The sequence below is a fragment of the Paramormyrops kingsleyae genome, chromosome 7 (assembly GCF_048594095.1).
Source record: "Paramormyrops kingsleyae isolate MSU_618 chromosome 7, PKINGS_0.4, whole genome shotgun sequence".
Classification (NCBI taxonomy): Eukaryota; Metazoa; Chordata; class Actinopteri; order Osteoglossiformes; family Mormyridae; genus Paramormyrops; species Paramormyrops kingsleyae.
The window spans coordinates 5,534,773-5,562,665 of NC_132803.1; the positions used below are offsets into that span (position 1 = coordinate 5,534,773).

Consider the following 27,893-nt stretch of genomic DNA (forward strand, 5'->3'; position numbering starts at 1 on the left):
TATTAAAATCAGGGTAGCAGGGGAATGATGGGAAATGAGCAGTAATATTGGCTTTGGCAATGTGGTTTTCTTCCATGATTGTTGCAACACTCCTTGCATTGACTTTCATGAAAAGCTAACCAGCCTTTGTCTATTCAAGGGCACAATCTTTCCATTAATGGTAACAAGGGTGCTGCGGGGCTATTCTGCAATCCATCAGTCAACGCCTGACCCCCCCACCCCGCCAATCCACACATCAAGCACAAGCACACAGAGGTTACTTACCGAGAAGTCTTTCAGCACTTTCTCGTAGGACAGGTGGACAGCCCCACCATGAGCGTGGCTGGGGGACAGGTGGAAGCTGTAGCCCCCTTTCTGGTCACCTCCAACCAAGACCAGGTGGAGGTCCTGCACATATTTCTCCCTCTGCATCTCCAGCTCCTGGGCCTCCCGGGTCACATCCTCTTCAGACACTGCGCACAAAGACACCGAATTCACTTCCGGGCCTTATATCTTTCACCGGGATAGATCAACAAATTTAATCCAAATCATAAGAATCTGTCAAAAAAGGCAGTCAGTTAATATTGTCATTGTACTGGACAGACTGAAAGCTGTTTTGTTGGTCCGCCTGAGGGACACTGTAATTAGTAGAAAGACACTGTAACATACTCTAAAACAGATGCAAGGACTTGGACATGAGTGGAAGAGTTACTGTTAGTCACGTTTGCAGCATTAGCTGTGCTTGATGCATCTCCTGAGCTTCACAGGTCAGGCACAGGAGGACACAGGAAGCGACAGCAATTCTGCAGCACAAGATCTCCCAATGAGGTGCCACAGCACACCTACCCAATTCTCTACATTTTAGAATTATTTTGAAGACATAAAAACTATAAAATATCGTACTGTATACGTAAGCCCAAATTATCAAAAGATCCCCTGGGAGCCTTTTCCAGCTGTCCTGAAGGAGATCCTACATAAATGCTGAGCATTCATTGGCTGCTCTTCCTTCATTCTCTGGTCAAACTCCTCCAAAACCATTTGCACCAGTCAGGTGGCCAGGTCATGTGATGCGGCACTATCACTCCACCCCGTAGCTGGCTTGGCGTGTCCAAACTTTGGACTGGTACTGTACATCTTATTCCCAGCCGAGCACGGACAGTATCTGGACTTCACAGGTGGATCATTGTGAGTGTGTGAACAGTCACTGGGAGGAGAAGGAGCCTTCGGTCCTTCACAAATGACAGCCTTACACAGCACCAGAGAAGTGATGCGATGGGTATGGGCATTCACCGGCACGGGCAATTCACCGGCACGGGCAATTCACCGGCACGGGCAATTCACCGGCACGGGCAATTCACCGGCACGGGCAATTCACCGGCACGGGCAATTCACCGGCTAGTAGCAGCTACAGCCACAAACCAGAAAAAGTACAACTACTGCTAAGTGTGCAAAAGCTTTATTTACTATATAAACTACAGGACTGTGCAAAGAGTTGGGTAATTCAGGTCCATGTTTCAACCATCCAGTTGAGCATGAAGAGTCACAGTCACAGAGTACTCAACTGGTTGGTTGAAACAAAATCTTGGTCTGGATTTTTACTCTCTGGACCTGAATTACCCAACTCTGACTGTGCTAAAGTTTTAGGTGACCAAAATATGTTTTAAAGCTATTCATCTAAGAATGTGCATATTTAGTCAGGAAAAATGTCATTTAACATATACAAATAAATACTAACAAACAGTAACACAATTTTTAAAATATCCAGAAGAATTTTGGATATTTCAGTTGGATGGCTAAAAGAACACAGCTCCAGTTCCCAAACGTCTCCCCAAGGCACCCCAGCCATTCCGTGTATTTGTAAATTTCACAACCAGCTCAGTTACTTTAAAATTAATTATCTGGGTATACTGGATAGTAACTTCAAATACTGTGGCAATTTGAGGAGAAGATTTGAAATGGTAAGCTGACACACTACTACAGACATAAAAGCATAGTTTTAGACCAATATAAACATAATTTAAACATAGTTTTCTGTGGGGGACTTTTGCACAGTACTGTATATCTGCAAAAGATAACCACTATACAAATAGGCAAGTAATATGAGCGTCAGCAGGGGGAATACTGCTGCCATTCTAAACTTCATGCTAACAATTTAAGGGGGTAAAATTATAGGAGGAATTAAAACAGGACAAACTTTCCCAGGCTCCCTGAAAACTCCAGGCCTCTCCACACGTACCTTCTCCACTCCAAGCAAACGTGCCATCGCACAGAACGACCACAAATCCAGCGCCAAGGTCGTCCGCCCAGTCTAACCTCAGAAAAAAGGGGCGGTCGGGCTCGGAGGCGACGCTGATCTTACGCACGCTGGTACTCATCCCCGTTGGCCGATGCGAGATCTGCAGAACATTAAACAGTTACAGGACATCTAAAGTAATTTTACAGCGCATTGCACCATAACATGTCAAATACAGCATAATAAATATGAATGCTTATCTACATTGGAACAGCAAATGACGGAGACAAAATAGAGTTGTGTCATCATCTGACTCAAAACGAAGCGATCCAAAGATATTGTATAAATTTAATACGGCCATAAAACTATGGAAATTTTCTTTTTAAATCATTTAGTGCGAACAATAGCATTGTAAGTAATGGAACAATGAATCAGACAATCAAGTAATTTCAGCGTTGGCTAGTAAACATAAAAGCAGATTACACAACACAACAGTTATCTGGCAGAACAAGACCCCTGCTCTTAGCAAGGCGTGCAGGAAACGTAACCGCTTACCGTAATCACTCCATCCAAGCAGGATGAGTAACACTACAATAATCATTAATACGACATTAATACCACATGATTATGTATTCCGGTAAGTTCTACTTTCCTGTGCATTACTGTATACCTTGTGTACGCATTGGATGCAATTCAAGCCCCAGTCCTCAGGATTCTTGTTGGGTGAATAACTGCACAGTATGAGGCAGGTAATGAGTTTTGCTTGCAAAGGAAGCTCATGGTCTCTTAAAATCACCAGGAAAGCTCTCTGGGTGTTTGCAGTGGCCCACCATGGGAGAACCACCAGGGAGATGGGCCACTACGGGAAGCAGGCTGCACCACCCCAGCAGTGATCTCACTTAGCAAAGAACTTTTCATTACTCAGGTAGAATTTTGGACTGCTAAGGGTTTCTAGTAGAACACACCTGTATTGATCCCATTCACTCAATGATTAAAGATGACCACTACAGGCATTGCATCTAGGTCCACCTTCTGATTGAAGTAACATTTAACAGCTTTATTCATTCACCCATCTTCCATAACCATGAAGCCAGCACAGGGATGTGATGATAGGTGGCTCATTCCATTTTAATTCAACAAATGGCCTTCGCATGACCAAATTTGATTTTTTAAAATTTTGATTAAATTTCTGTGTGTGAATTACATGAACCTTCAAAAACCCACAGTACAGAAAAGGTATGGAAGCCCAGTTCTGCCAATGTAATAACAAATAAGATACCAATAGTCATTATAATGAGAAATGTTAGCAAAATAACGACTCTCAAAAAAGTTAAGAGTCATGTTGAAATAACTTATGTGGAAATGAGAAACTCTTGAAATGATGACTTAGCATGTCAAAATAATGACTTAAAAGTCAACATTTCAAGATAGCTAGTCATTATTTCGAGATACTAAGTTATTATTTCTGGATTTTTTTTCATCACGTTGGAGATGGGCTTCCATATAAAGGCGTTCCATTTGAAAGGATTTTTTTGTTTGTTTTTTAAATAAACAGAAAACATCTGAGCTCTACAATGCATGCATAATTCACATGCTAAATTTCATCGAAATAAAAAATGGTAATGTAAAAACTTTTTTGGAATTGTGTTGAATAATTATTTGTTAAATTATCATAAAACTGTTCTAAAAACATTTATGGGATTAGTTATGTTTTATGTTAAGCCACTAAACTTACCGCTATTATTTTAATAAAATGAGTACTGTTTCATGCGACTACATCATAATCAGTAAATGTGGAGAAAGATGTTGTGAAAGACTGAGTCAATTGTGCCAGTATGGAAAATTATACTGGTTTGATTCATTAAAGAAAAGCCACTTCATTTTACTTTCGCAAGTCCTGCAATACGACTGCATATTTCAGAAGACCCAGACAACAAATCAAGGTCATGCTAGCACAATGTCAGCACAGTCAAAACCAACCATACATGCTCTGAAAGAAATTTAACCCTTAACCTCATAAAATACAGCAGCCATTCATTAGGAACTTGAACATCTGCACGACGTATGAAGACCCCCCCCCCCCCACCCCCAGGACACACACTAATGACAGACGGACACCCACATTAAACAAGCGATCGGCTGCCAGCAGAAGGGGCGAGAGAACGTGGCTGCTCTGTCCTTTAACGTGTCAAAGGGAGTCGCGAGAGATCAGCTGTGCATCCCAGCTGTTCCCAGCTATAGCACAGGCCCGAGCAGCGCAGGGCATCTTAAGCTCACTGCTGCATAGACCTACCAGCTGGATCGTGGAAAGACATCCACCACCTGTAACAGTCAGTTCAAAGAGTTTTTATGACAGCATTAACAGATACACAGAGAGCACTGACTTCAAGCATAGAAGGCATCTCATATCGGCATGCCAGGTGATGCACAGACCAGGTAAGCAAGAAAAGCAGATGTCTCAGTTGTGCTGAGGAGTTTAAAGACACATTTTTGCTAAAAGAGTTAGATGACATTAGTAAGTGGATAGGTGTCTTTTACCATTAATCTGTACCTAATGGGATTAATGTGTTACATTTTCAATACATCCATCATCTTTCATCTCTGCTTGTTCTTCATCCAAGTAGCAAGACCAACCCTCAGTCTCTGTCCATCACAAACCCCCGGCCACTGAACAATGTTGCTGGCACAACAATGAAAGGAAGGCAGACAATTGGGTGCTTGGCTGTGGATCAGTAGCAGAGCTGAGATCACACACCCCCACCCCTAACCCCACAACCACAGACACCATCCCAAACCTCAAGTCCGCCCGCCTGGGGCGGACACTTGTATCACTCTTGGGGGGGCTGCCTGTCACTCCAGGAACAGTGGGCTCCTTATCACCTAGGACCCATCAGGAGGACCTCCTTTAACGATAGCACTGCCATCAATGGATTGATTATCCTCAGCCCTCTGCACGTCTGACCAGAGGCAGACCCACAGGGACAGGGCCAATAAGTGTAGAGCCCGTCTCACTGGGCACATCTTGTCACCTTCTATAATGGGACGATGAAGTCAGAGCAGCGATAAGATGGTGGCCTTAAGGCTGACCCCCCCCCCCCCCCCGGCTCTGGCTCTGGCTCTGGCTCGGGCTCTGGCTCACACAGAAAACATCAAACCCATACAATGACTTCAACTCTCAAGGCAAATTTCTTCATGCATCAATTCTTAAAAGCACAGCCAAATTCAAACCAAGATGGGTGCACAATACTTGAATACACAAAAACCAGCCTGTTAAAAAAAATTGAGGAGAGAGAGAAAGGAGATTTGGAAACAAAATCTAATAGTCAATGAATTATATTGGCTAAAGGCATGCCTTCTCTCAAAGACCACTGCGTAAAAGATGCCTTTAATAGAGGGGCTATTGTGGTGATGGATATCTGAAAATGATGGGATTTATAACGTGATTATTGCTGTGATTTTACGGCTTTTCTCATTCGACTCAGGCTTCCCTTTACTAGTAATATGGCATATAAATAAGAGGTTAGCAGGCAAGGTAAAGTTTTTACGTGCACATCTAGTTTAAACCGCAGACAAGCCCCAACTCAGTGTGCCCCCTAAAATTAGCGGCTTCTCTAATAATACATCTAGCTGCTGTTCTGTGGAAGTATAATACAGAGTAAAATTAACACATGTTCAGCATTTGTAAACTATGACAGACCGCACAGAGAGAGAGAAAGCTAAACATCTGCCATCTGTTGAGATACATTACATTTAAAGAATCACTTTCATTTACATTGCTTAAACCTTTATGTTCCTTCTCAGTTAAAACACAGAGAAAGTCATTAAAAAAAGAATGCTTTTTGGTTAGCAGACGATTGGTAGAGAAATCCTTTTATTACATAATCACAGCTCAATATAGCCTACAGGCAAGGCAAAGCAATAAAATGTATACCTGTATAACATCAGTAACGCCTCTTCTGTCCGAGTATGCAATTCAGTGTCTAGTCCAGGCACTTGCTACCCCACAGCTAAACCAGTACAACTCTCAACTAGCAGGCCAGCAGTTAATGCTGCAAGACTACTCCAGATGACTAAAAAAAAACTTGGCAGCAGATCTGATATTCATCCAGCCTAAACTGCCTCTAGAGATGTAACGGTATGAAAATTGTATATCATGATTATCCATCCATCCATTTTCCAAACTGCTTACCTTCTGGGTCGCAGGGGGTCCGGAGCCTATCCCGGAAGCTACGGGCACGAGCCGGGAAACAACCCAGGACGGGGGGCAAGCCCATCGCAGTATCATGATTATAGTGACCAAAATTATCAGTTATCAGTATTATCACAGTATTGTTAACATGTGCTGAAAATGTTCAAAAATTTATACAAAAATCGAAATCATTTTAATGTTGAAAACATTAAAACAACAACATATAAAAACCATATCAAATGTGCATTAACATGTCACTGCCTTCCTCCATGTTTACAATGACACAAAACAAGCCCACACTGAATACTGTGCCTGCACACCTGGAGACTCTTGCTAACTTTGGTTGATGCTCTAGTATTTCATGTGTTTTTCCAGAAAGCGATAATCAACCACTGTTTTAATAATAATTTAAATTTGAAACCGTAATACTATGGATAGGCCCCTATCTCCATCAAAAGGCTCATCAAGACCTATGTCCATCACATGAGAAGTGTCACTCCAGATGGGTCTCTCGTGTGGTTCCCAGGTGGTGGAATGAGCAGCAGAACCGCATCCTGCCATCAGACTCCACCTGCCAGAAACCCCTTAAGACCCACGTTCCATGAATTCCTCAACCTGATGCCTCTTGATGTTCCCTGAATGTTAAGCTAGCCTTTTGGTCCCTGAATAGTCTTATTAGGTTCTAACTTTTTGTTAGAAGATGTCGTGTAGCTCCTGCTCCAATACTGCTTACACTTGCACCTGAGCATTAATTGGAAACTCAGCCTAGCTGCTCCTATGCCAAGTCGACTCCTTGACAGTATAAATATTTACAATGTGCGATTGACCTCCCTTGCACGTCATTTTGGACAAAAGCATCTGCTAATTATGTAATTGTATATGTAAAACTTCTGAATGATTTGTTTCACAAAGACAAATTCATTTTACTTATCTAAGAAAACAGTGACAGTACCTTTACTTGCCAAAAAATTTTTAAAATAATTTTCATTTTATACCAAACACATCACAGAAAAGCAGCCCCATCTTCTAGTAAAGTTTGTCTGATATTTTTCTTGGCAGATAAACCGCTCTGCTGAATACATTTGGCTAGAGAAATGCTGTGATTTCCTTCTGTCCATATGACACTCCGTTTGTCTACATCAATCACTCATACTGCTTCTCCGTCAAGCCTCTGTATTAAAACAAAGGCTGTCTGATTCCCCTTTGTTCATATAACCACATGGCACACATCTCCCTCTCACACTGCTATGACGGTATGGATCATTGGCAAAAAAAAAAAAGCCCATTTAAGCCATGATCCAAAAAAAAAAGAACTCTCTTTTCACATCTACCAGAGGAAGCCACATTCTCATTAGGCAAGACACTAGTGTAATCCTGGCTTCCCCCCTTTGCTAACCAGGATGGATGTGAGTCACGCACAGTGGACAGTTCATCTCTTTACGGCACTCTGAACAATTTCCTTTGATGGTGAGGGGCTTGGGATGAAATTCATAGATGATTATCTTCAGTTCTGAGAACAAATGTCACTAAAAGGTTTTAAGGTGCACATAATCCTTTGTTTCCAGGGATAGAGAGACAGCTCAATTTAGAACCAAGCATCCATCCATTTTCTACCGACGTATCCTGGTCAGGGTCAGGGGGGGGGAGCCTGGGCCACAAAATGGAGGGGGGAGGGCACATAAATTCCACACACACAGCAAAGTGAGATTCAAATCCCCAATCCTGGAGTTGTGAGGCCACAATGGTACCTGAAGAGTCAATATGCTACCATAGAACCAAACAGTCAAGGTTGTTTGAAGTTGAACTTTTCTAAACCAATACTCCCCAATTATTCTTCCCTGAGTGGACAAATTAAGGATTTTGCCTGATGGTGATGCTGTCTTACCTAAATGCACTGCTGCATGTGGCAAGCATTGTACTCTCCCTATAGGGGACCCCTGGTGTACGCTATATGACAAAAGAATAAGATTAAAAAATAAATAAAAACTATTTTACTAACTAATGTTAAGCAAAGAATATAATCAGAATTCTTGGCAAGGTTCCATGTCAACCTAACCATTCATGTGGTCTTTTGCAGCCATAGTATTTTTCCAAATGCATTGCTCAAGATACCATGTCTCATATCTCTTCTGATATAGACAGTATATCAATTCTTCAGGATGCAATAATTAGGCCATTCACCAGAATTCAATATTTATAGTACAATGCACAGTCTTGTGGTGGTATTGCATATCTGTATGCCCTAACTTAGTGTTTATGAGCTTTATGTGTATCAGCTCATATGTAAAGCCAGTAAATACAACTTTTTCACTACTGAGTGATATGCTTTAAATTTATTTAAAGTAGCTTCTCTGTAACATAGGCTGAATTAGGACAGGGTTTCCGACTCTCACGCCTCTGGCATGACACTCATGCTGTCACACTCTCACACAAGAATTTAGGGCAAATCTATATTATTCCATTGGAAACCTAAAATTAGCTATATCAAAAGCACTGGAGTAGTTTGCAAACCCAACAGACTGTTTACAAGGTAATAAAAGTGTTACATACGTGTAAATGCGTGTGCAGACGTGTCTCCAATTGAAAAGCTCACTCCAGCTAGCTGACCAGAGTTGGCAACCCTGTTACGATGTACTATAAAGATGCTTGTGGATACAGGCCATCGTTGTCATACCATACACTATTACAACGGCAGGATAGAGACGCGAAGCCGCACAGCAGGACTGTGGGAACTGTCCCACCTTAGGTATTAAGTGATGCACAGTTCAGTTAGTTTTTGCCGCCGTGCTTGGATTTTTTAGGCAGCTGGATTTAAATCCTTGGTAATAGTTAAATACATAAAAAATTATGTGCTTTTATGAATACACTGCGTCCTAATGGTATGGAAACCACGCATTTGTGTTTTGCAAGTATTCTTGTGCCCGACTTAGTTTTATGTGTATAATTGCTGTTATATTTATACGAGCACTGCATTTAGTTCATTTCCAACTACGTTATATTTCAGTTCAAGTGGACGTATAGAGTGCGGTTTGGTAACGTGTTTTGTTATAAAACGTCACTAATATATTTATTCTGCAAACTAGTTGAACTTGGAAAACACACTAATATTGATAACTACATAAACAGATGGAGATGAACGTTAATAACTCGCTGTAGACAGGACTATGCTTGCCAAAATAGATAGTTACCAAACTCGATGTGCTGAACACCGCTACTTGATTTTAAGAGAGTGTGGGAACCTATAAGGCGTTAAACTTTACATGGGATAAACGAAAAGCTAGCAGCCACCAGACCATGGGTTTAAATGGACAGAGAACCTACCTCAGCTATTCAGCTTCCGCGTTGTTCCATCAAGTACAAACGGACTGTTTGAGGAAAAAATGAACCAATCAAACGTCCACTACGAGATTGGGCAGTGTCCTATCAAATTCATCCGCAACCAAATCGAATGGTCCAATCACGCCCGCTCCGTAAACCTCATCCCATACGTCATTTCCTTTCTCGTAACGGAAGGGTGATGTGGCTATAAGAAAATTGTGAAAATGGTAAGTGAAAGGTGTTCATAACTCTCCATTAGCTGACAGTAATGACCACAAGAATAACGCGTAACACTTGAGTTGTAGCTTACTTTAACATTGCTGTAAAGTTTAAGATACTACCATAATGATCAACTATAGCAGATGCAGTCACTTGGCTAATGTATACGCTGTGCTAAAATGCAACATACATGGTTCTTCTAAAGGAATGTCGTTCTACTTATCGTGTAATAAACACCAGTGTTACTCGTTATTGCACTTGTTTTTTATTTTTACAGCCGCTAATAATTATAGGTAGCTGGTCACCTATATCGATCAAAATTAATGTTATGGCTTCATTGCCACCATGATACGGAATTTTGCACATAGTACCACAGAAGCACCATTTAAGATCTTGATCGAATTCCTCAGATGCAACATGTTAGTTATTTTTATTGCATTTTAGGCGGTTATTTTACTTACAGTGCCTCTAACTGTATTCGATTATAATTAAAACATGCCATGTTGCAGACCGTGTATTGCATTGACATTAAGTGGCGGTATTATAAAGACTACAAAATCTGGCAGTTACACGGACTGCTTATCAAATATGTTTTGACAGTTTTTACTCCTTTTAAAAAAAAATTGGTATCTTCCATATTTTTTTACATTCTAATTGCAGGTTAGACGTAGTCTGTAGCACAACACAAAAGTACTGACTATTGTATTTATTTCAGTACCTGCGTTGAATTTAATTACTATTCATATACTTCTGGCTAGGTTTATATCAGAATAAAAATATTTGTCAAATAAGTTCACCCACACACATGCACAAACAGGGAATTTGTCTCCAGTTGTCAGGAAAGAGCCCTGTTCACAGTAGCCTGTTGAAGAAATGAGCATATAGTGGTTTGGCTGATTAATGATTTTAAATATTTATGAAATGTTGTGCATCAGTAATCATAAATTGTTCCATCTTTGATATATCTGATGCATATTTGATATCTCAGTGTTCAGAGCCTGTCAGATTTGTGCTGTGACCTTGCAGGAGGACCTCTGCTTGGGATTGAAGAAAGCTTTAGCACTGCGTGATACTAATTTGAATACAGTGGTACCTAGACCCACGAACAGTCCTGTTCAGGAACAAATCGGGTTACGAACCAGATGTTCAAAAAAATTTTGTACTGGTTCGCGAACCGTGTTTCAGGCTGCGAACACACAAACATCCCCAAAAGCGCCCTAAAGAACCACCTGAAACACAAAGAAGTGTACATTATGCCCAAGAATGGTTGTGGAATGTATAAAAAACTTGTTGTAGATGTATGTCTTTACTATATCTCTTCAGAGGTCGAATATCTGAAAATAATGTACAGTATAATAAAAAAAATCATATTTTCGAAGTTACTGTATTGTTTTTGACTGTTACTCAGTCTTTTAATGTTAATTGTTTAGTTTTTTTGGGGGATGTTTTGTGGTTCTTTTCTGTGTTTTGGCATCTATCGAGCGACCAGCCAGCCAACAAGCGTATGCTCAGTTGTACTGTTTTATTTAATTTAACATTATTTGTGTATAATTAAGGTTATTTTAATTTAAGTGTATATTCTTGGTCACAGAAAAAAATCAGTGTTTCTGAGGTTTGAACGAATTTGTATTTGCATTATTTTAAATGGGAAAAATTGATTCAGGTCGCAAACTTTTCGAGTCCTTGAACGAATTAAGTTTGTGGGCCGAGGTACCACTGTATTTTGATGATATGGATGTAGTGTCTTATGAACATGAGCCACTGTTTCAGGTTTTCCTGCTGTTTGTAGCATTAATTATTAATATATATTATATTAATATATATTAATATAATAAAAAGGGAGATGGGAAACAACTGTTACTGGCTGGCTTAATGGATCATTGCACTTTGTTTTGTGTTGAACCAGCAGATGTGTTCAATAGTCAGGTGCTTGTTAAACTGAGTGGAGCAAATGTGTCTCTCTTGGTTTTCATTCTTTAGCAAGGAAATGTGTGATACCTCTTTAAAACTAACCGAGTGCTGACTTGATTTCTCACTGCTGTTCTTTTGCAGTCTGCCATCTTTAATTTCCAGAGTCTCCTGACGGTCATCCTCCTCCTCATTTGTACGTGTGCTTACATCCGTTCCCTCGCTCCCAACCTGCTGGACAAAAACAAAACTGGGTATGAGTGTTTAGCAGCGAGCCAAAGTATGGTTGTAACTGATGAGTTTAAGGGCACAACTGCAGCCAAGGCCTTTCTATAATAAAATACTCCTTTACATTTAAATGCGACACATGTAATTTTTGACGATCAGAAGAGTTTTTTTCCTGAGATGTCATCATTTTCACTCGATTAGTGTGTCAGAGGGAAATCCAAGACCCAGTGAACCCAGACATTTTGTTAATCAGCTGATGAACATAATGGGATACATTCTATAAGTCAGGGGTCTCCAACTCCGGTCCTGGAGAGCTACTATACAGTAGGTTTTCTATCATACCCGGCTTCTGATGAGCCACACCTGCTCCTGGTATTTACCTGAGAACAGCCTCAGTTTATTAGTGTCTAACGTCTCACAAAACATCCTGCCACTTCATAGTGAAGCACCTGTGTTAAGCGATTAGCAGATGATGACATCTTTTCTGAAGCTGAGAAGAACATTCTCCTACGGAGCTTTGCGTATTGGCAAGCCACTGTTGTAATTACTTTTTTCCCCTTTTCAAAATAGAGCTTTTGTTAAAGGCCTTTGAGGTAACAGGATGTTGCCACATGTTTGGAGGTCCAGCCGGACAACATGGAAACGAACAGAAATGACTTGTTCTCCAGCAGTTATCCTCCTTCTGAAAACAGACACAGATTTAGATTTTAACACATTGTTAGTTTAAGTGCTCTGTCTTTGCTGGGCAGAACTGTTCCCATATTCTGCTACATGTCAGCAATATGAACTGTGAGTGATGCTCTAATATATCACAAACCTAATGAACCATTAATTTGTTGTACGGGCACCAACAGAAAAGCAGTGAATTAACACTGATGGCCAAAAAATGTCACTGCTTGCAGTCCCTCACTTTTATCCACCAATTAATCACATAGATTTGCACATGTATTATACACACACACTACTTATTGCACAACAGTAAACTATCAGAACGCGTTTCAGCCATGTGTAAATATTCTGCTGTGTTTCTAAGAAATACATCGCTATTAAATCTTCATTATCCATCCCTGATCCCCAGCCATATTCTTAGTTTATGCCGCAAATATCTACAGTCATTCTTGGGAAGCATAGAGAATAAGGCTACCGTACACTGAATGGAACATCCGTACTTAAGGAATTTGCACACGGACACGTTCATTCTTGCGTCATTCTCCGAAGTCAATTCACAGTCACCCAAAGAGTCGGTGGAAGATGGGAACAGATCAAAAAGCCAGGCTATTTAATAATCAGCTGATTAACTTTAGGACGTATCTGCTGTATGCCACTTAAATGATCATTAGTGTGCAGTATTAAGACCCGTTGCCTTAAGTGCTAGTGTATATAATTGTGTTTAATTTAGTGAAATGGAGTGCAAACACCCTCTGACGAAAAAGATCACAGAGGAAATCCTAAGCTGTGTTTTAATAGCTTCCAAAGTCTTGCAGTAACATTAACCCTCAGAAATGTTTTCCAGTTCCCAGCAGGCATGGATGTTGTAAAGCATTTAAAGATTTATTAGTTGTTTATGTCTTTTATTTAGAGCAGACTGGGGTAGAATTATTTGAATTTTTTTCTTTTTTGTAAATCAACTACATGGAAAAGTTGGGTTTAAAATGAGAAAAGATGCCTTTAGCGTGTTTGTTTAGAAATGTGAAAGTTATGGGAATGGGCTTAATTAGAGGACACTTCCATTGTAATGATCCCTAGTCCATCCTCTTGTATTGTGTTATAGAGCCCTGTCCTCGTTTTCTTCTGGTCTTGGGATGTATCAGCACTCAGATGATTTAAGGCTGGTGTGGCTTCCCATACATTGGTCTGTTCGCATGTGCAGCTCCTACCTCCATACTGCACATCATCCAGACATTTTTATGGTCCCTAATTGGTAACAGCCACTTTTCCAGCTGTCAGTTTGTAAAACTTTACTGCTTGACTCTGTTTCCAGGATTCAGTTTGTGAAATGATAAGCATTGCTGTTCTTCTCTCGCTAATCGGATGACTAGCAGAATTTAATTAACGGGTTCTGCAAATAAATCTCCCTACTTTATTATTCCTGCAAAAATGGAGATCATAATGGCTTTATTGAGAACACTGTTAGAGTTTTGGATAGTAGTATGAGTGTATAGTTAAGACTGAGGTGTCTTTAGCTGTGTTTTTTTCTTTGGCTAAAATCTCCTCTCTTAAAAGCCAAAAACGAATGGGTAGTTTCAGAGGGATACTGTGAGTTAAGGGCATTTCTCTTATGGCATTAATGTCAGCTTCTCTTTAATCCCCTCTGGTCCTCCTCCCAGAGCCTCCATAAGTTAGAGGAGAGTGCCGTTTGGCTGTTCTTGTGCTTCACTGCCAACTTGCTGGATCAGGAATTGTTTCCCCACTGCTGGAGAACAGAGGCTCTTGTGTTTTATCGGATGTGTCCAGTTAATGTTCGCTGGGGCGCTAATCAATGGGGCGTTTCTCAGTGAGGCCCCGGTGCTGGCAGATGCTGCAGCTGGTCCATTGTCTGCCCGTAGAAAGGAGAGTGTCAATTCTGTAAAACGGATCAGCTGCTACACTGCGCCCTAGTGGCCTTGGTTCTTCATGCTCTTCCAGAGAGAGGCTTAGCATTTTTGTACGAGGACGAATAATGTGGTGATTTTACATTATGTCGGGGCAGTTAAATTTGGCTTTATCACACGTACACTCTCTGGCCCACTGTTAAAATCTTACAAGTTAAGAAAAAAACCCAAGAGCCATGGGAACCAAATAGCTCCTGGAGCTATAAAGGTGTATATATGGTTAAGACCTTAAATTGTAAATTTCTTTGGACTGATGCCTCTGCCAAGATGTTTTTCTTCTTCATAAAATCATGCCATGTAAAACCGTTAGTTTTTCCCTGCTGATTCCTTTGCATTTGCGCAGTGGCACGATACTTGCGGTTTGCAAATTTGCCTGCACCAGGATATAGTGGCGTTCATTTTTTAAATTCAGCCTCAGCAGCCAAAAGCCCGTTTGCACGTTTGTACTTAGACACTGCAAAAGTTTCTTTTGGGTGTTTTCCCAGGAGAGGTTACTCTTTAATATGCTAGTAATGACCCGGCTACGTTTTTGGAATGTTAAATTAGCGTATGGCTGTCACTAAGAGTAAGCAGTAATAAGGACACACATCTACTGTTTTATTATGTGACAAACACAACTTGTACAGTCAGGTCTAGTTTATTGTAGTGGCAGAATGTCCATGAAATCGGGAAGTCTACCCATCCATCCATCCATCCATCTATTTTTCATAACCTCTTAGCCAGTGCAAGGTTCTAGTAACCTGAAGCCTATCCCACGAAACAGGCGACATAAAGGAGGCTCTCCTGACTTAATGGAGGACGAAATCAAAAAGTGTTTTAAAAGAATTTGGGGTCTTTATATAAATGTGCCTTTTCTCCAGATGCCTTTAACGTGTTTGTTTAGAAATGTGAAAGTTATGATAATTTGCTTAATTAGACGACACTTCCAGTGTAATGATACAGTCAAGTCTAGTTTGACTAGATTTCGGGCAGGAAATCCTAACATCAGAATAAGAGTGATGCGCTGCAGTAGCTACGGCCAGTGAATTCCTTCGTGTGTGTTTTGGGTAGGTGGCTGAAAATATGCTGCTGATGTGATGTTAACATTTCTTCTGCTCCTTTTCAGAATTCTGGGCATATTTTGGAAATGTGCAAGGATAGGTAAGCTTTATGAATGTCAAACTTTATTAGATTTTGCCTGGGATGTTTTTTATTGAGCCAAATCTGACTTGTCACATCTGTGCAAATTTATGATTTGTAGGAATTCAGACAAAATGCATCTTTTACTCCTGTGTAGCCCCATTTTGGTCCGCTCCAGTTTAGTATCCCAGTGCTTAGCTGGTCTGCCATCACTGGTATATCTTCCTAACCAGGAGTTCAGCTTGACTGTTGTGCCCCTGCCAGACTGGCCGATCGCACTGCTCGCTTTGGCTCAGCTGAGACAGCAGTGTGGTGCCAGAGGGAATTGCTTCTCCTCCTCAGTCTTAGCTGCGTACTCAAGTGGTCATGCAGTATAATTGCATTGTCAGATGTTTTAATCACTTGGTTAGAACTCCAGTTCAGAGAAGAGCACAGTCTTTGTGTGTTGGGTAGAGCAAATCCAGTATGGCTGAAACAGAGTATAGTGCAAAAGATACATACGCTATACTTAGCTAAATCTTTCTTCTGGTTTAGGGTATTTTGAAGTTTGCTGTGCAGTAGTCATTTAGTTTCTGATCCTGTCTGTGGGTAGGTGACCCTCTCCTGGGTTGCCAGGAATGCTTTTGCTCATCATATTTATTCTTTGGCTATGTTGTGTCTTTATTGCAGCTAGCAGTGTACTGATATGTCTGTAGTGGGGACACAGTCTCTAGGGTCATCCTGCTCCTATAGATCTTATCCATGTGATAATGTCAAGAAGCAAAGTCCTAGCCATATAGTTATAGTAGAATGTTTGGTAATGCTTTACATTAACGCACCTTCATAATGCATTCATAGAACATTCAGTGCACCTTCATAATGCATTCATAGAACATTCATAAGCAGTATGCAAGTATACCTTAACATCCTAACGTCCCTTAACAGCTTTAATATACATTAATGACAAACATTACATGATTATACAGTTATGTTTGTTATTATTATATAATGTTTGTTATTAATGTATATTACAGCTGCTAAGGGATGTTAGGATGTTAAGGTACACATACATGATGTTTTATGAATACTTAATGAATACATTATGAAGGTGTACTGAACCTTTTATGAATGCAATATAAAAGCATTATGAAGGTGCAGTTAATGTAAAGCGTTACCGAATATTTTCTTATGAACTTAATCTTCTTAAAGTAATAGTAGGTATTTTTCCTCCATTTTTTCAGTGAATGGTTTCATTCTTCTGGGCGATAAGCTAGTGGCTGTAGGTTTTCAGATCCTGGTGGCACTTTGCTGGACCTGTTTGGTTCTCTGTGTGTCCGTGTTGTGGTGGGGGGGGGTTCCAGCAGCCCGCCCTCTCACAGCTGTCGCCTGTCCTGTGTTACAGGTGAGCGGAAGAGCCCGTATGTGGCAGTCTGCTGCGTCATCATGGCCTTCAGCATTCTGTTCTCAGAGTAGCTCCTTCAGCAGAGGGGGTCAGCCAGGTTCCCCACAACAGCGGCAAGGCAGCACCACGGAGGGGGGCCTGGATTCCCAGTGATGGCGCCCTTTCCCAGTGATGGAGCCCTTTCTGGCTTCGACACACCGATTCGGCTCAAGAAGTCTGAGGCACAAACGTCATGTCATTCAACTCCCGTACCCCTAAGCCTTTCAGGCCGTGGGGAGGTCAGATTCCTTTACCCCCTACAGTGTTTCCTACTACATTTGTTTTCATCTGCTGCACGACTGGGATACTGAGATCCTGGGGCTTCACGTTCAGCCAAAAATCGCCGCTCGGACTCTCTCTCGATCGTCAGGAACATATAGCCTCTAAATGCAAAATTGGTGAAACTGGCAGGGTCATTCTGTCATGTGATATCACTGTATCACATTCTTGGGCAAGCAAATTTCACCAAAAAAATAAGTGCCACACAAGGATTGTTTGACCAAGAGCTTGATTACATCTAGATTTATTGTCTATTTCTGGAAAATGGAATTTGTACGTAAAGGAAAACGTTTGTTCTAGTGTTGTTTCCCTTAATTATTTCCAAGCGCAAACATTTCAGAACTTCATTCCTGCTGTTGAGCAAGGAATGTCAGTGTGAATGTGGGCCATTTATGTGGAACCTGAACAGATGCTCATAATGGCTTACTGTCTTGATTAATGCTGTCATTAGGTAACATTGGGAAACCTCACAATTTACAATGTGTTGATCTTGATCCGAGCTTTATTGAAAAGTGTAATCTGATGTTTCCTTAACCAAAATGATTAAAATTGGACTGGATTTGGTCATTTGTGCTTCTGGGCTATTTGTATTACAGTCATGCTGTAATAATTCATTTTACAGGTATAGCTGGCTAAATTCGTTATATGAGTTATATGATGTTCACCTTTTTCAGCTGGAAACGGCAGTTCTTTGTTTATAGATTTTTGTATTTAATGTGCAAAGCCATTTTGAAACCAAAATGTGGAATAAAAAAATAACACTGCTATTTGCACAGTGGGTGATAAAATGTTTTGATGCTATTAAACTGTTTCATTCATGAACCTCCTATTAACTGATTGAATTTTTGTATTCTCTTGGCCATAAATGTATATATGCAATCTCGTAAATCTGTAAATTATGAAATCCTTCTCTGTTTGTTTTTGATAGCCAGAATGTTTGTGCAGTTCAATATTTAATAAACTGAACAGTCTTACCTTGGCAATTATCTTGGCTATTAAATGCTAGAGCTATGCTCACATAAATCTGTATAATATACTATTTTACCATGGTGTTATTCTGACAATTGTGACCAAAGGTACAGAGGAAAGTACTTAACCTAAAGGTCTGCAGTTTAAATAGGTTTTTTTACACAGGGATATCTAAAAAAAAAAAAAGTAAAGACATTATGGCTGATTAATCTGATATTTAAGTAGATTTTCTGGCAAAGCTGTGGAGTTCTGTGTGTGTGTGTGTGTGTGTGCGCGCGTCTCTTTAAACTCGGGGTGTGATGGTACAGTTTTCCCACATTTACATTTACATTTACATTTACATCATTTGGCAGACGCCCTTAGCCAGAGCGACTTACATAAGTGCTTTAAGACTCCACAATGAATTTTTCCCGATACTAGCTCAATAAAAAACCAAGGCTATGAATACCATCGATCTAATACTCTGTTGGAAAAGTGCTTTTTTTTTTTTTTTTTTTTTTTTTTTTTAAAGTAATGCAAGTATAATGCCAGAAGTGCTAATTCAGGCATTTCTGGAAAAGGTGTGTTTTAAGTCGTCTTTTGAAGACATTCAGTGACTCAGCTGTTCGGACATCTAGGGGGAGTTCATTCCACCAACTTGGTGCCAGAACAGAGAAGAGCCGGGAGGTGTGTCTTCCTTGTGCCTTGAGGGGTGGTGGGACCAGTCGAGCAGTGCTGGAGGATCGGAGAGATCGTGGTGCAGTGCGGGGTGTGATGAGGTCTTTTAGGTAGGATGGAGCCAGATCATTTTTGGCTTTGTATGCGAGCATCAGTGTTTTGAATCTGATGCGGGCAGCCACAGGAAGCCAGTGTAGGGAGCGCAGCAAAGGAGTGGTGTGGGAGAACTTGGGAAGGTTGAAAACAAGTCGAGCAGCTGCATTCTGAATCAGTTGGAGGGGACGAATGACGCTCAGTGGTAAACCCGCTAGGAGCGAGTTGCAGTAGTCAAGGCGGGAGATGACGAGGGACTGAACGAGTATCTGGGTAGCCTGTGTGGAAAGAAATGGACGTATCCTTCTGATATTAAACTGGAGAAACCGACAAGAGCGGGAAACGTTGGCGATATGAGAGGAACAGGATAGACGATTGTCCATGGTAACCCCAAGGTTGCGAGCAGAAACCGAAGGACGGATCAGGGAGTTGTTGAGGGAGATCGCAAGGTCCAGGAGGGGGGATGAGTCAGCGGGGATGTACAGCAGTTCCGTTTTACTAGGGTTGAGTTTCAGTTGGTGAGCGGTCATCCAAGATGAGATATCAGCTAGACATGCAGACATCTTAGTGGAGACATGAGTGTCTGAAGGAGGGAAGGAGAGGATGAGTTGAGTGTCATCTGCATAGCAGTGGTAAGAGAAGCCATGAGAGGATATGACCTCACCAAGAGATTTGGTATAGAGGGAGAACAGGAGTGGGCCAAGAACCGAGCCCTGAGGGACGCCAGTGAAGAGACTACGTGGGGTAGATGTGAGTCCTTTCCATGTCACTCTGTATGATCGGCCTTCGAGGTAGGATGCAAGCCATTGCCAAGCCAAACCACCAATGCCAAGACTCCTAAGGATGGATAGGAGAGTCTTGTGGTTAACCGTGTCAAATGCTGCTGATAGGTCAAGAAGGATGAGGACAGATGACAGTTTAGCTGACCTAGCAGCATGCAGCTTCTCAGTTACTGCTAAGAGGGCAGTCTCTGTGGAGTGAGCTGCTTTGAAGCCAGACTGATTAGGATCCTGGAGGTTGTTCTGAGAGAGGTAAAGAGAGAGCTGGTTGTAGACTGTGCGTTCGAGGATTTTTGAAAGGAAGGAAAGAAGAGATACTGGTCGGTAGTTGCAAGTGTCCGAGGGATTTAGAGTGGGTTTTTTCAAGATGGGAATGACCCTGGCTATTTTGAATGCTGTTGGTACATGACCGGAAGTTATGGAGCCATTAATGATAGTGGTGATGAAGGGGAGAAGGTCCAGAGAGATTGTCTGGAGCAATGTGGAAGGGATTGGATCCAGTGGGCAGGTGGTAGGGTTGGAAGATGAGATGACTTTCATGATCTCATCAGTTGTAAGACTGGAAAACTGGGTCAGTAAGGGGGAAGGGAAATCCTGGGTGTGTAGTGTAGTGAATGGGGTGGAAGAGAATGTCAGGCAGATTTCACCAATCCTTTCGTAAAAGAAGGTGGCAAAGTCTTCAGCAGTCAGGGAGGATGGAGCAGGAGGAGTTGGAGGGTTGAGTAGTGATGAAAAGATATTATGGAGTTTACGGGGATCATGTGAGGATAGCTCAAGTTTTTCCTTATAAAAGGCAGTTTTAGCTGCAGTCACATCCGAAGAGAATTTGGATAGAAGAGTACGGTAGGAAGACAGATCTGCATCAAGTTTAGATTTCTTCCATGTCCTCTCCGCTACCCGCAATTCCCTTCGGTTGCTGCGTAATGCAGCTGAAAGCCAAGGAGCAGGGCGATTTTTCCTGGGGTTAAGAGACAGTGGGCAGAGGTGATCAATGGATGAGGAAAGTGAGGAGAGAAGAGTATCAGTTGCAGGTTCCAGTGCAAGGGAGGAAAAGGAGTTAAGGTCAGGAAGATAGGACAGGGTGCAGGAAGCAACAGATGAAGGGGAGACAGAGTGGAGGTTTGGTCTAGTGGGTGAGAAATGTTGAGAGCCAGGATTGGATAAGACAGGAAGGGTGATGGTAAAGGATACTAAGTGGTGATCAGAAATGTGAAGAGGGGTAGTGGTGATGTCGGTGGCTGGAGAGGGGCGGCTGAAAACCAGGTCGAGAACATTACCTCCTTTGTGTGTTGGAGAGCAGTTGTTGGATGTCAGAGAAAAGGAATAGAGAAAAGGGAGGAGACCAGAAGAAAGGAGCTTGCCACGGTTCAGTATGTGTAAGTTATTGGACCATGGTAACAGGATGGTTTCGGTGTCTTTAAGAAGCAAAAACATGACCCTTTAATTAAACAAAGAACTCTTAATTTTTCCATATATCAACTCAAAAAATGCCAGCCTGACTAACTAGGTCTGTGCTATGTGAAATCAAGCAGGAGAAAAACACTGAAATTAAAAGTGTTCAGTTTTGATGACCTATAGGTACTTTGCCTATTCTTAGTTAAATTTACAGTGTACATATGTACAGTACCTGTAGAGGCAGTATGAAAAGATTTATTTGACAAGAATATATACGAAGTTAAGCATATTGCTGTTAAAAATAAGCCACAGGCCATCACAACACAGTAATTGTAGATAATCGATATTACAAACTCCAAAAGCCAGGAGAGCACAGAAAGTTTTTATTGTAGCAGCCCCATATAAAGAGGGAAAATAAAACTTGTGGTGAGTGGTTGAGTCATTTTAATACATGGAATGGTTACATGCAAATGAAACACGCACATTTCACAGCAAACATTATGTTATGTTACGTTAAATTCACTCGTTCACATTTATTTACACCGTTTAAAGATAAGCAGCCGCACGGCGTCGCATTATGTCTGCCAATTGCCCGCAGTCTGTGGGATCACTGCTCATAAAGCGTCTTTTCACTGAAACTACGTCAGTTATGTTTGAAGTATGCGGCAACCTTTAGCTAGGAGGTGGACAATTTACGTCGTCTGCTGTTGTATAATATCACATTTAAAATATAGCCCTCGGAAATAAGATTACCCCCATTTTTTAGATGCATTTTTGGGGAAAAAAAACACTGGGTTATTTTCACGCCAGTATGTATAGGAAAAAGATCATAATACCTCGGTTCAGATGTGCGTATTGAACCGTTAGGGGCATACCAAATGGTTTGATAATATACCGTGCAGCGTTAATTAAAACCAAGGCCAAATCTGTCATTTTTATATAAGGTAGTAAATGCCTTTCCTAGACCTGACATTTCCCAATCAAGCGGACAGATACATTATGCCTCAGGATGATAAAGCACAATCGCAGGTTAAGTTTGAATTTCTCTATGAACGAATGTAACCATTTTGACATTTGACCTTGGACTCTCTGCACACAGTGTTGGGTGTGAAATCTTGAGTGAGGGTTGGGTCTGAATTGTCACATACGAATGATAATAGCTCACAGATTTCACGTCTGTCCAATTTACTGTTAGATTGAACTAAACTGTAAAATTGCAAAGGAACTAAAAGAAAATATCCAATATTTACAATGCAATATGCGATACAGTATAATTTTCTTTAAATGAATGGAAAAGGGTGACATCTAGCCCTAGAGAACATAAAAAACTTTGTATTTGTCACTTATGGAAGTCTTGTAACAATCTGCCTATACCAATGTCCAGAAATGCAGTTAATCTTTGCTCTATTATTTAAATGAGATGAATGGACTGGATGTTTTATTAACCACACTGACTTGCTGAAATCAAAAGCCTCCTATCACTATCCAGTACAAAATTGAATGAAAAATATATTTTTGGAAAAATATTGTTTCCGTTATTCTTTCGTCCTTCCATCCATGCAGTTTTTATAGCCGCTTACCCAGTATGCGTTCTGGGTGAGCCTGGAGCCTATCCCAGGTAGCAGAGGCCACGAGACACCGGTACCGGTCCTAGCCGATGGGACGCCCTAGGCGAGTATCACTGCCGGCGCCTCCTACCAAGGTAGAGTGAAACTGGCTGGCAAGTCGGCACCCCCCTCAGATGCTGGCGGCCGCCTATGTCACCTATAGAACTGACTGGCCCTGGGACGTACCATGAACAGGATAAGGGGGTCATCACGCAGCAAAATCACACCGAGTAATTTAGAGACACTAATTCTCCTAAATGTATGCGCATACAGTCAGGCCAGGAACTAAACTCGTCCCTGGAGATTTGAGGTCACAGTCATACCCATTATTCTTATACGTTATTTCTCGAGTTGAGTAATATATTTAATCTGGCACAGTGTGATTTACATGTCACCGTGCCAACGTGTAATGAGCTGAAATTAGACTGAGTATGGCGTTGTGGGTGTGACCTTAGTACTGTTACTAATTTCCATTGCTGTATAAGAGGAAAATAAATTAACGATGTGTGTAGGCACCACTGCACAGCTAACCAGTCTTAAACCGTATTAAACCAAGGTGTATTTACACTGCATAACCTCTGAAAGCTTTTCTCCATCATTAACCACAGTACTCACTCAAAAATTTGAGTCTTCCTAAATTTAAGTCATATCTCAATCCAGGTCAATCAAGGTCACTTTTGTGGAATATGAAACAGTGAATCAGCTGCCTTTAATTCTGTGAGTAATTGTTTTCCTAAGCATATATTTTAAATAATCCAATAAAATATCCGCAGTCACAGATAGGCTAGATTCTTACACAGTTACACAGCTGGGGCTCATGGAGCAAGTGTTTCTTTAGTACTTTGGCTTTGGTTGTGAGTGAGATTTTATTATGCAAACGGCCTAAAAGTACGGCCATATTTCTCTAGTCGAGGCCAGAAGTGGACATTTTCCTAGGCGCCGTTTCTTTTGGAGGGAGAACATAAGGTCGAGGAGTTTGAATAGTCCTACACAATGTTAGCCCACAAACAAACCTGTCGAAGTCATGATGTCACCATGCTGTCTGTCTGAAATGTGACATCATGTTGGCCCAGCTGAAGACTTTCATTTTGTAAATCTGGTTCTTTTCTGGTCGCTCTCCTCATATTCTCAGATCTTCATGTACATATATGTGGAGATCATGTTCAATGAATTGTATCAAATGTGAGAATTACCTTAGAGTAATAAATTCTACAGTAGAAAAAGATAGGAATTTAAAACACCTGTAACTTATAACCTATTCTGAAGAATCTTTATGCTGCTGTTGTGCATTTGCTTGAAGATTGACGTGTGTCAGTTAGTGTCTGCCCCCGATTTTAAGATCCGAGTGTGAATGTCCACAGAGAAGCTACAAATATGCTCAGTAAAAGCTTCCATGAAGCAGCTGCATTCAGCTGAACCTACTACTCTCTGCGAGGCTTTCTGGTCCAGCACAGTGGTTCAAAGCAGAGCTGACACAGAAAGATCAGCATTTCACTGTCCACCTGCCAAAATGCAATGCATTCGTTGTCTGTCATTTGAAGTGCATTGGGACAGTCTGCCACACTCCTAGTCGAGCACATGTACATGCACTATGTCTTAGGTTTGCGAGGACACAGTACTAACTTTGAATCAATTTTTTACTCATTTAATTAAAACAATTATTTTTTGTGTGACCAGTCACTTAAATCTAGGCTAATGGTAATATATGTGTATATGCTGATACATTTCTATATATAATTGTGCTATTTCCAGTAGTTCTTATATAATTATGTAATTATTTGCATGCATTTTAGATTGTAACATGTATTTCTAAGTGTATAATGAATGCAAAAAAAATAGTTTTGTTACATGTCCAGTTTTCTGAACGCTTAAAAGATGAAGTAATTACTTTTCATCATACTTATAGCTTTTCTGTACTATCTAGGACATAGAGAGATTCTCTTCCATCCAATAAAAAAATTCTCCTCACGGACCACCTGCTTGGAGGCGTTCCGAAGGTACTTATTCAGCGCCCGATAATTGATAATGACTAACTAATGTATGGGCAGTAAAGGGCTCCCCTGAACAGCACAGCTAATCACATCAAGCAGCATTCAGTTCAGCGTACAGCCAGCACCTAGAGTCAGCACTATCAGGCTCAGGACGGTCTGGGAGATATAAAACTCCAGGCCACAAACTTCAAAGTGCTTCTCCCTCAGAAGAGATGTGGGTCACTGAACTGCTTTAATGGTCTTGGTCATTCCCTCTCTGGGGATCACTTTGTGCAAGAAGCACTAGACAAGGAAATCTAAGTTATCAGCTAAGCGAAAACTAATTTAAGTCCTCTGCTGAGGGTCACAGTCATTTAAGTATCATCTGATTGCAAGTACTTAGTAGTGGTCACAGAGGGAGACATGCGGATGTTTTCTTAATACACTATAAAATCCTTATGCTAATACTTTCCTTTGTGCTCCTAATAAGAAAATCCGTCTTGTCAGGAGGTTAAAAGCATTTCCACAGCTAAAATTCAAAAAAGTGCCATTTCCCATGGCTACAGGAATATTTAAGCTTGTGGAACAAATCCATCCATCCATCTTCTAACTGCTTATTCTGGGCAGGGACACAGGGGTGGGGTGCAGGATTGTGGGGGGGGGGGGGGGTGCTGGAGCCTATCCCAGGCAACATAGGCTGGGATACATCCTGGGATGGGATGCTTGTGGAGCAAATAATATTATGAAGCAGGTTTCATCTGAATATGAGGCATTTTAAGGTCATGTTCATTGTTCAAGCCCAGACCAGTAGAAAATACTGTGTGACATACATATAATAAGTAATGTATATTGCTATAAATTTACATTTTTTCAATTTTTATTACCGAAAAAATATTAATGATAATATACACTCACTGAGCATGTTACTCGGACCTCTATACTAATACTGCATAGGGCCTCCCCTTTGCTCTTAAAACAGTTGTTAACTTGACCAACTCTGACATTGAATGGGTCTGTTAAATTTTTTTTTTTACTTGCACCTTGATCTAAATCTTGGAACTCGGCCATTTATGCTAAAACTTGCAAAGACGCGTTCAACTCTATCAATACGGACCTTGAATGGGTCGGTCGAGAAAAATCTAACCGCAACTCGACCAAAAACTCACAACACGACAAAACAAAACAGACCTGCTAAAGCCTGTATGGATCGAGACGCGTCTCTGATGGTCTGACACAAAGGCAAACGGACCTACAGGGGATGCTGATGCCTATGAATCGCTGTGAGTCTCACGCTTCCCCTTGACCAAGTTTGACGTGTGAAAGCTGTGTTCCTGTGTGATTTTTTTTGTGCTTTATCTACAGTACTTTTAATGATCCAGTAATCATGGCCCCTAAGAAACTGAGCAGTGATAACAGCAAACCAAAGGGGAAAGTAGTGAGAATAACTGTAGAACTTAAAAAGGAAATTATAGCGAGACTTGAAAGTGGTGCACGTGTGTCTGCTCTCGCTTCGGGGCAAGGGATTGTCATTTAGTTCATGTTTATCATTTTGTTATGTGTGCTTCATGTATCATGTATGTTGATTGTTCATGCTTTTTTATCATTACGTAGGTAGATTAGTTTAAATAGGCAATCATTTGGGGGTCTGGAATGGATTAAATTAATTTACATTATTTCTTATGGGGAAATTCGACTTGGAACTCGACCAATTTGCAACTCGGCCAGCCTTCTGGAACAAATTAAGTTCATGTTCCGAGGTACCACTGTATCACATAATTTCTGCAGATTTGTCAACTGCAAATACATGCTGCCAATGTCCCGTTCTACCACGTCACAAAGGAATTCTGGGATCCAGTGACTGGGAAGGTGGGTGGTGCAGTGGTTAGCGCTGCTGCTGCCTCACAGCAAGAAGGTCCCGGGTTCGGTCCCGGGTTCGGGTCCTCTCTGTGTGGAGTTCACATGCCCACCCCGTGTTTGCGTGGGTTTTTGCTGGGGGTCCGGTTTCCTCCCACAGTCCAAAAGCATGCAGGACAGGCTGATTGGTGAGTCTAAATTGGCCCTGTAGTTGTGTGAGTGTGTGTGTGAGTGTGTGAGTGTGTGCCCTGCGGTGTGTTGGTGACTGCCCAGGGTTGGTTCCCACCTGTACCCATTGTTCCCAGGATAGGCTCCGGTCCCCCCCCCCCCCCACGACACCAGTTGGGATTGAGCAGTTTCAGAAAATGGATGGATGGACTAGGAAGGCCACTGAAAGCCATCATGAAACTGGTTTAGGATAACTTTTGCGTTTCTGACATTATCAAGCTGGAAGTAGCCAATAGACCACGGGTGTGAAACTCCAGTCCTGGGGGGCCAGAGCCCTGCACATTTTTGGGCTTCCCCTCATTTAACACACCTGGTTCAGCTCCTTGTGATAATTACCACACAGCTCTTGAGCTGAATCATTTATGGTGGAAAGAACTAAGCTATACAGGGCTCCGGCCCCCCAGGACTGCAGTTTGACACCCCTGCAATAGACAGTAGGTAAATTGTGGCGATGAAGGGGTGCATATGATCAGCAACAATACTCAGACAGGCTGTGGCATTCAATCGATAATCAACTGGTATTAACAGACCCAAAGCGTGCCAAGATAACATCCCCCACATCACTCCACCACCCAGACTGTTGACATAAGGCAGGTTGGGTCCATGGATTCATGCTGTTGACGCCAAATTCTGACCCTACCATCTGTGTGCCTCAGCAGAAATTGAGATTCATCTGAGCGGACTATGTTTTTCCAGTCTGCAACTGTCCAGTATTTTGGTTTTTCTTGCTGATGGGAGTGGAACCCGACATGGTCTTCTGCTACCGTAGCCCATCTGCTTCAAGGTTCGACATGCTATGCATTCTGAGATGCTATTCTGCTCACCACGGCTGTGCAGAGTGGCTTTCTAAGTTACCAT

At 41.5% G+C, this 27,893-nt stretch overlaps 2 protein-coding genes across 9 annotated transcripts in view; one reads left to right on the plus strand and one right to left on the minus strand.

Annotated features, from left to right (window-relative positions):
- Positions 1 to 9,830, minus strand: part of xrcc4 (X-ray repair complementing defective repair in Chinese hamster cells 4) — a 69,421-nt gene extending 59,591 nt beyond the window's left edge. For 5 of the 8 annotated variants that reach the window (XR_002841971.2, XR_002841974.2, XR_002841969.2 and 2 more), the window contains exons 1-3: positions 9,723 to 9,830; positions 2,216 to 2,375; positions 265 to 452 (exon numbers count right to left, since the gene is read on the minus strand). Coding sequence is in view for 5 of the 8 variants with exons in the window: in XM_023843481.2 (XP_023699249.1) it covers positions 265 to 452; positions 2,216 to 2,354 (327 nt within the window). In the remaining 3 variants the exon portion in view is untranslated. Of the gene's footprint in view, positions 1 to 264; positions 453 to 2,215; positions 2,376 to 6,143; positions 8,062 to 8,951; positions 9,542 to 9,589 lie in introns of those variants that run through there. The other 3 variants (XM_023843503.2, XM_023843494.2, XM_072714133.1) reach the window with 3 other exon arrangements.
- A 27-nt stretch (positions 9,831 to 9,857) lies between these two features.
- Positions 9,858 to 18,462, plus strand: tmem167a (transmembrane protein 167A). The gene is made up of 4 exons (XM_023843431.2): positions 9,858 to 9,946; positions 11,991 to 12,100; positions 15,771 to 15,805; positions 17,166 to 18,462. The coding sequence occupies exons 1-4, from the start codon at positions 9,944 to 9,946 to the stop codon at positions 17,234 to 17,236; spliced, it is 219 nt and encodes a 72-aa protein (XP_023699199.1). The 5' UTR covers positions 9,858 to 9,943; the 3' UTR covers positions 17,237 to 18,462.
- The last annotated feature ends 9,431 nt before the right edge of the window (positions 18,463 to 27,893 follow it).

Coding starts and splice junctions, on each gene's coding strand:
- tmem167a (XM_023843431.2), top strand. Junction 12,101..15,770: donor CTGGACAAAAACAAAACTGG/GTATGAGTGTTT, acceptor GCTCCTTTTCAG/AATTCTGGGCATATTTTGGA. Junction 15,806..17,165: donor TTGGAAATGTGCAAGGATAG/GTAAGCTTTATG, acceptor CCTGTGTTACAG/GTGAGCGGAAGAGCCCGTAT.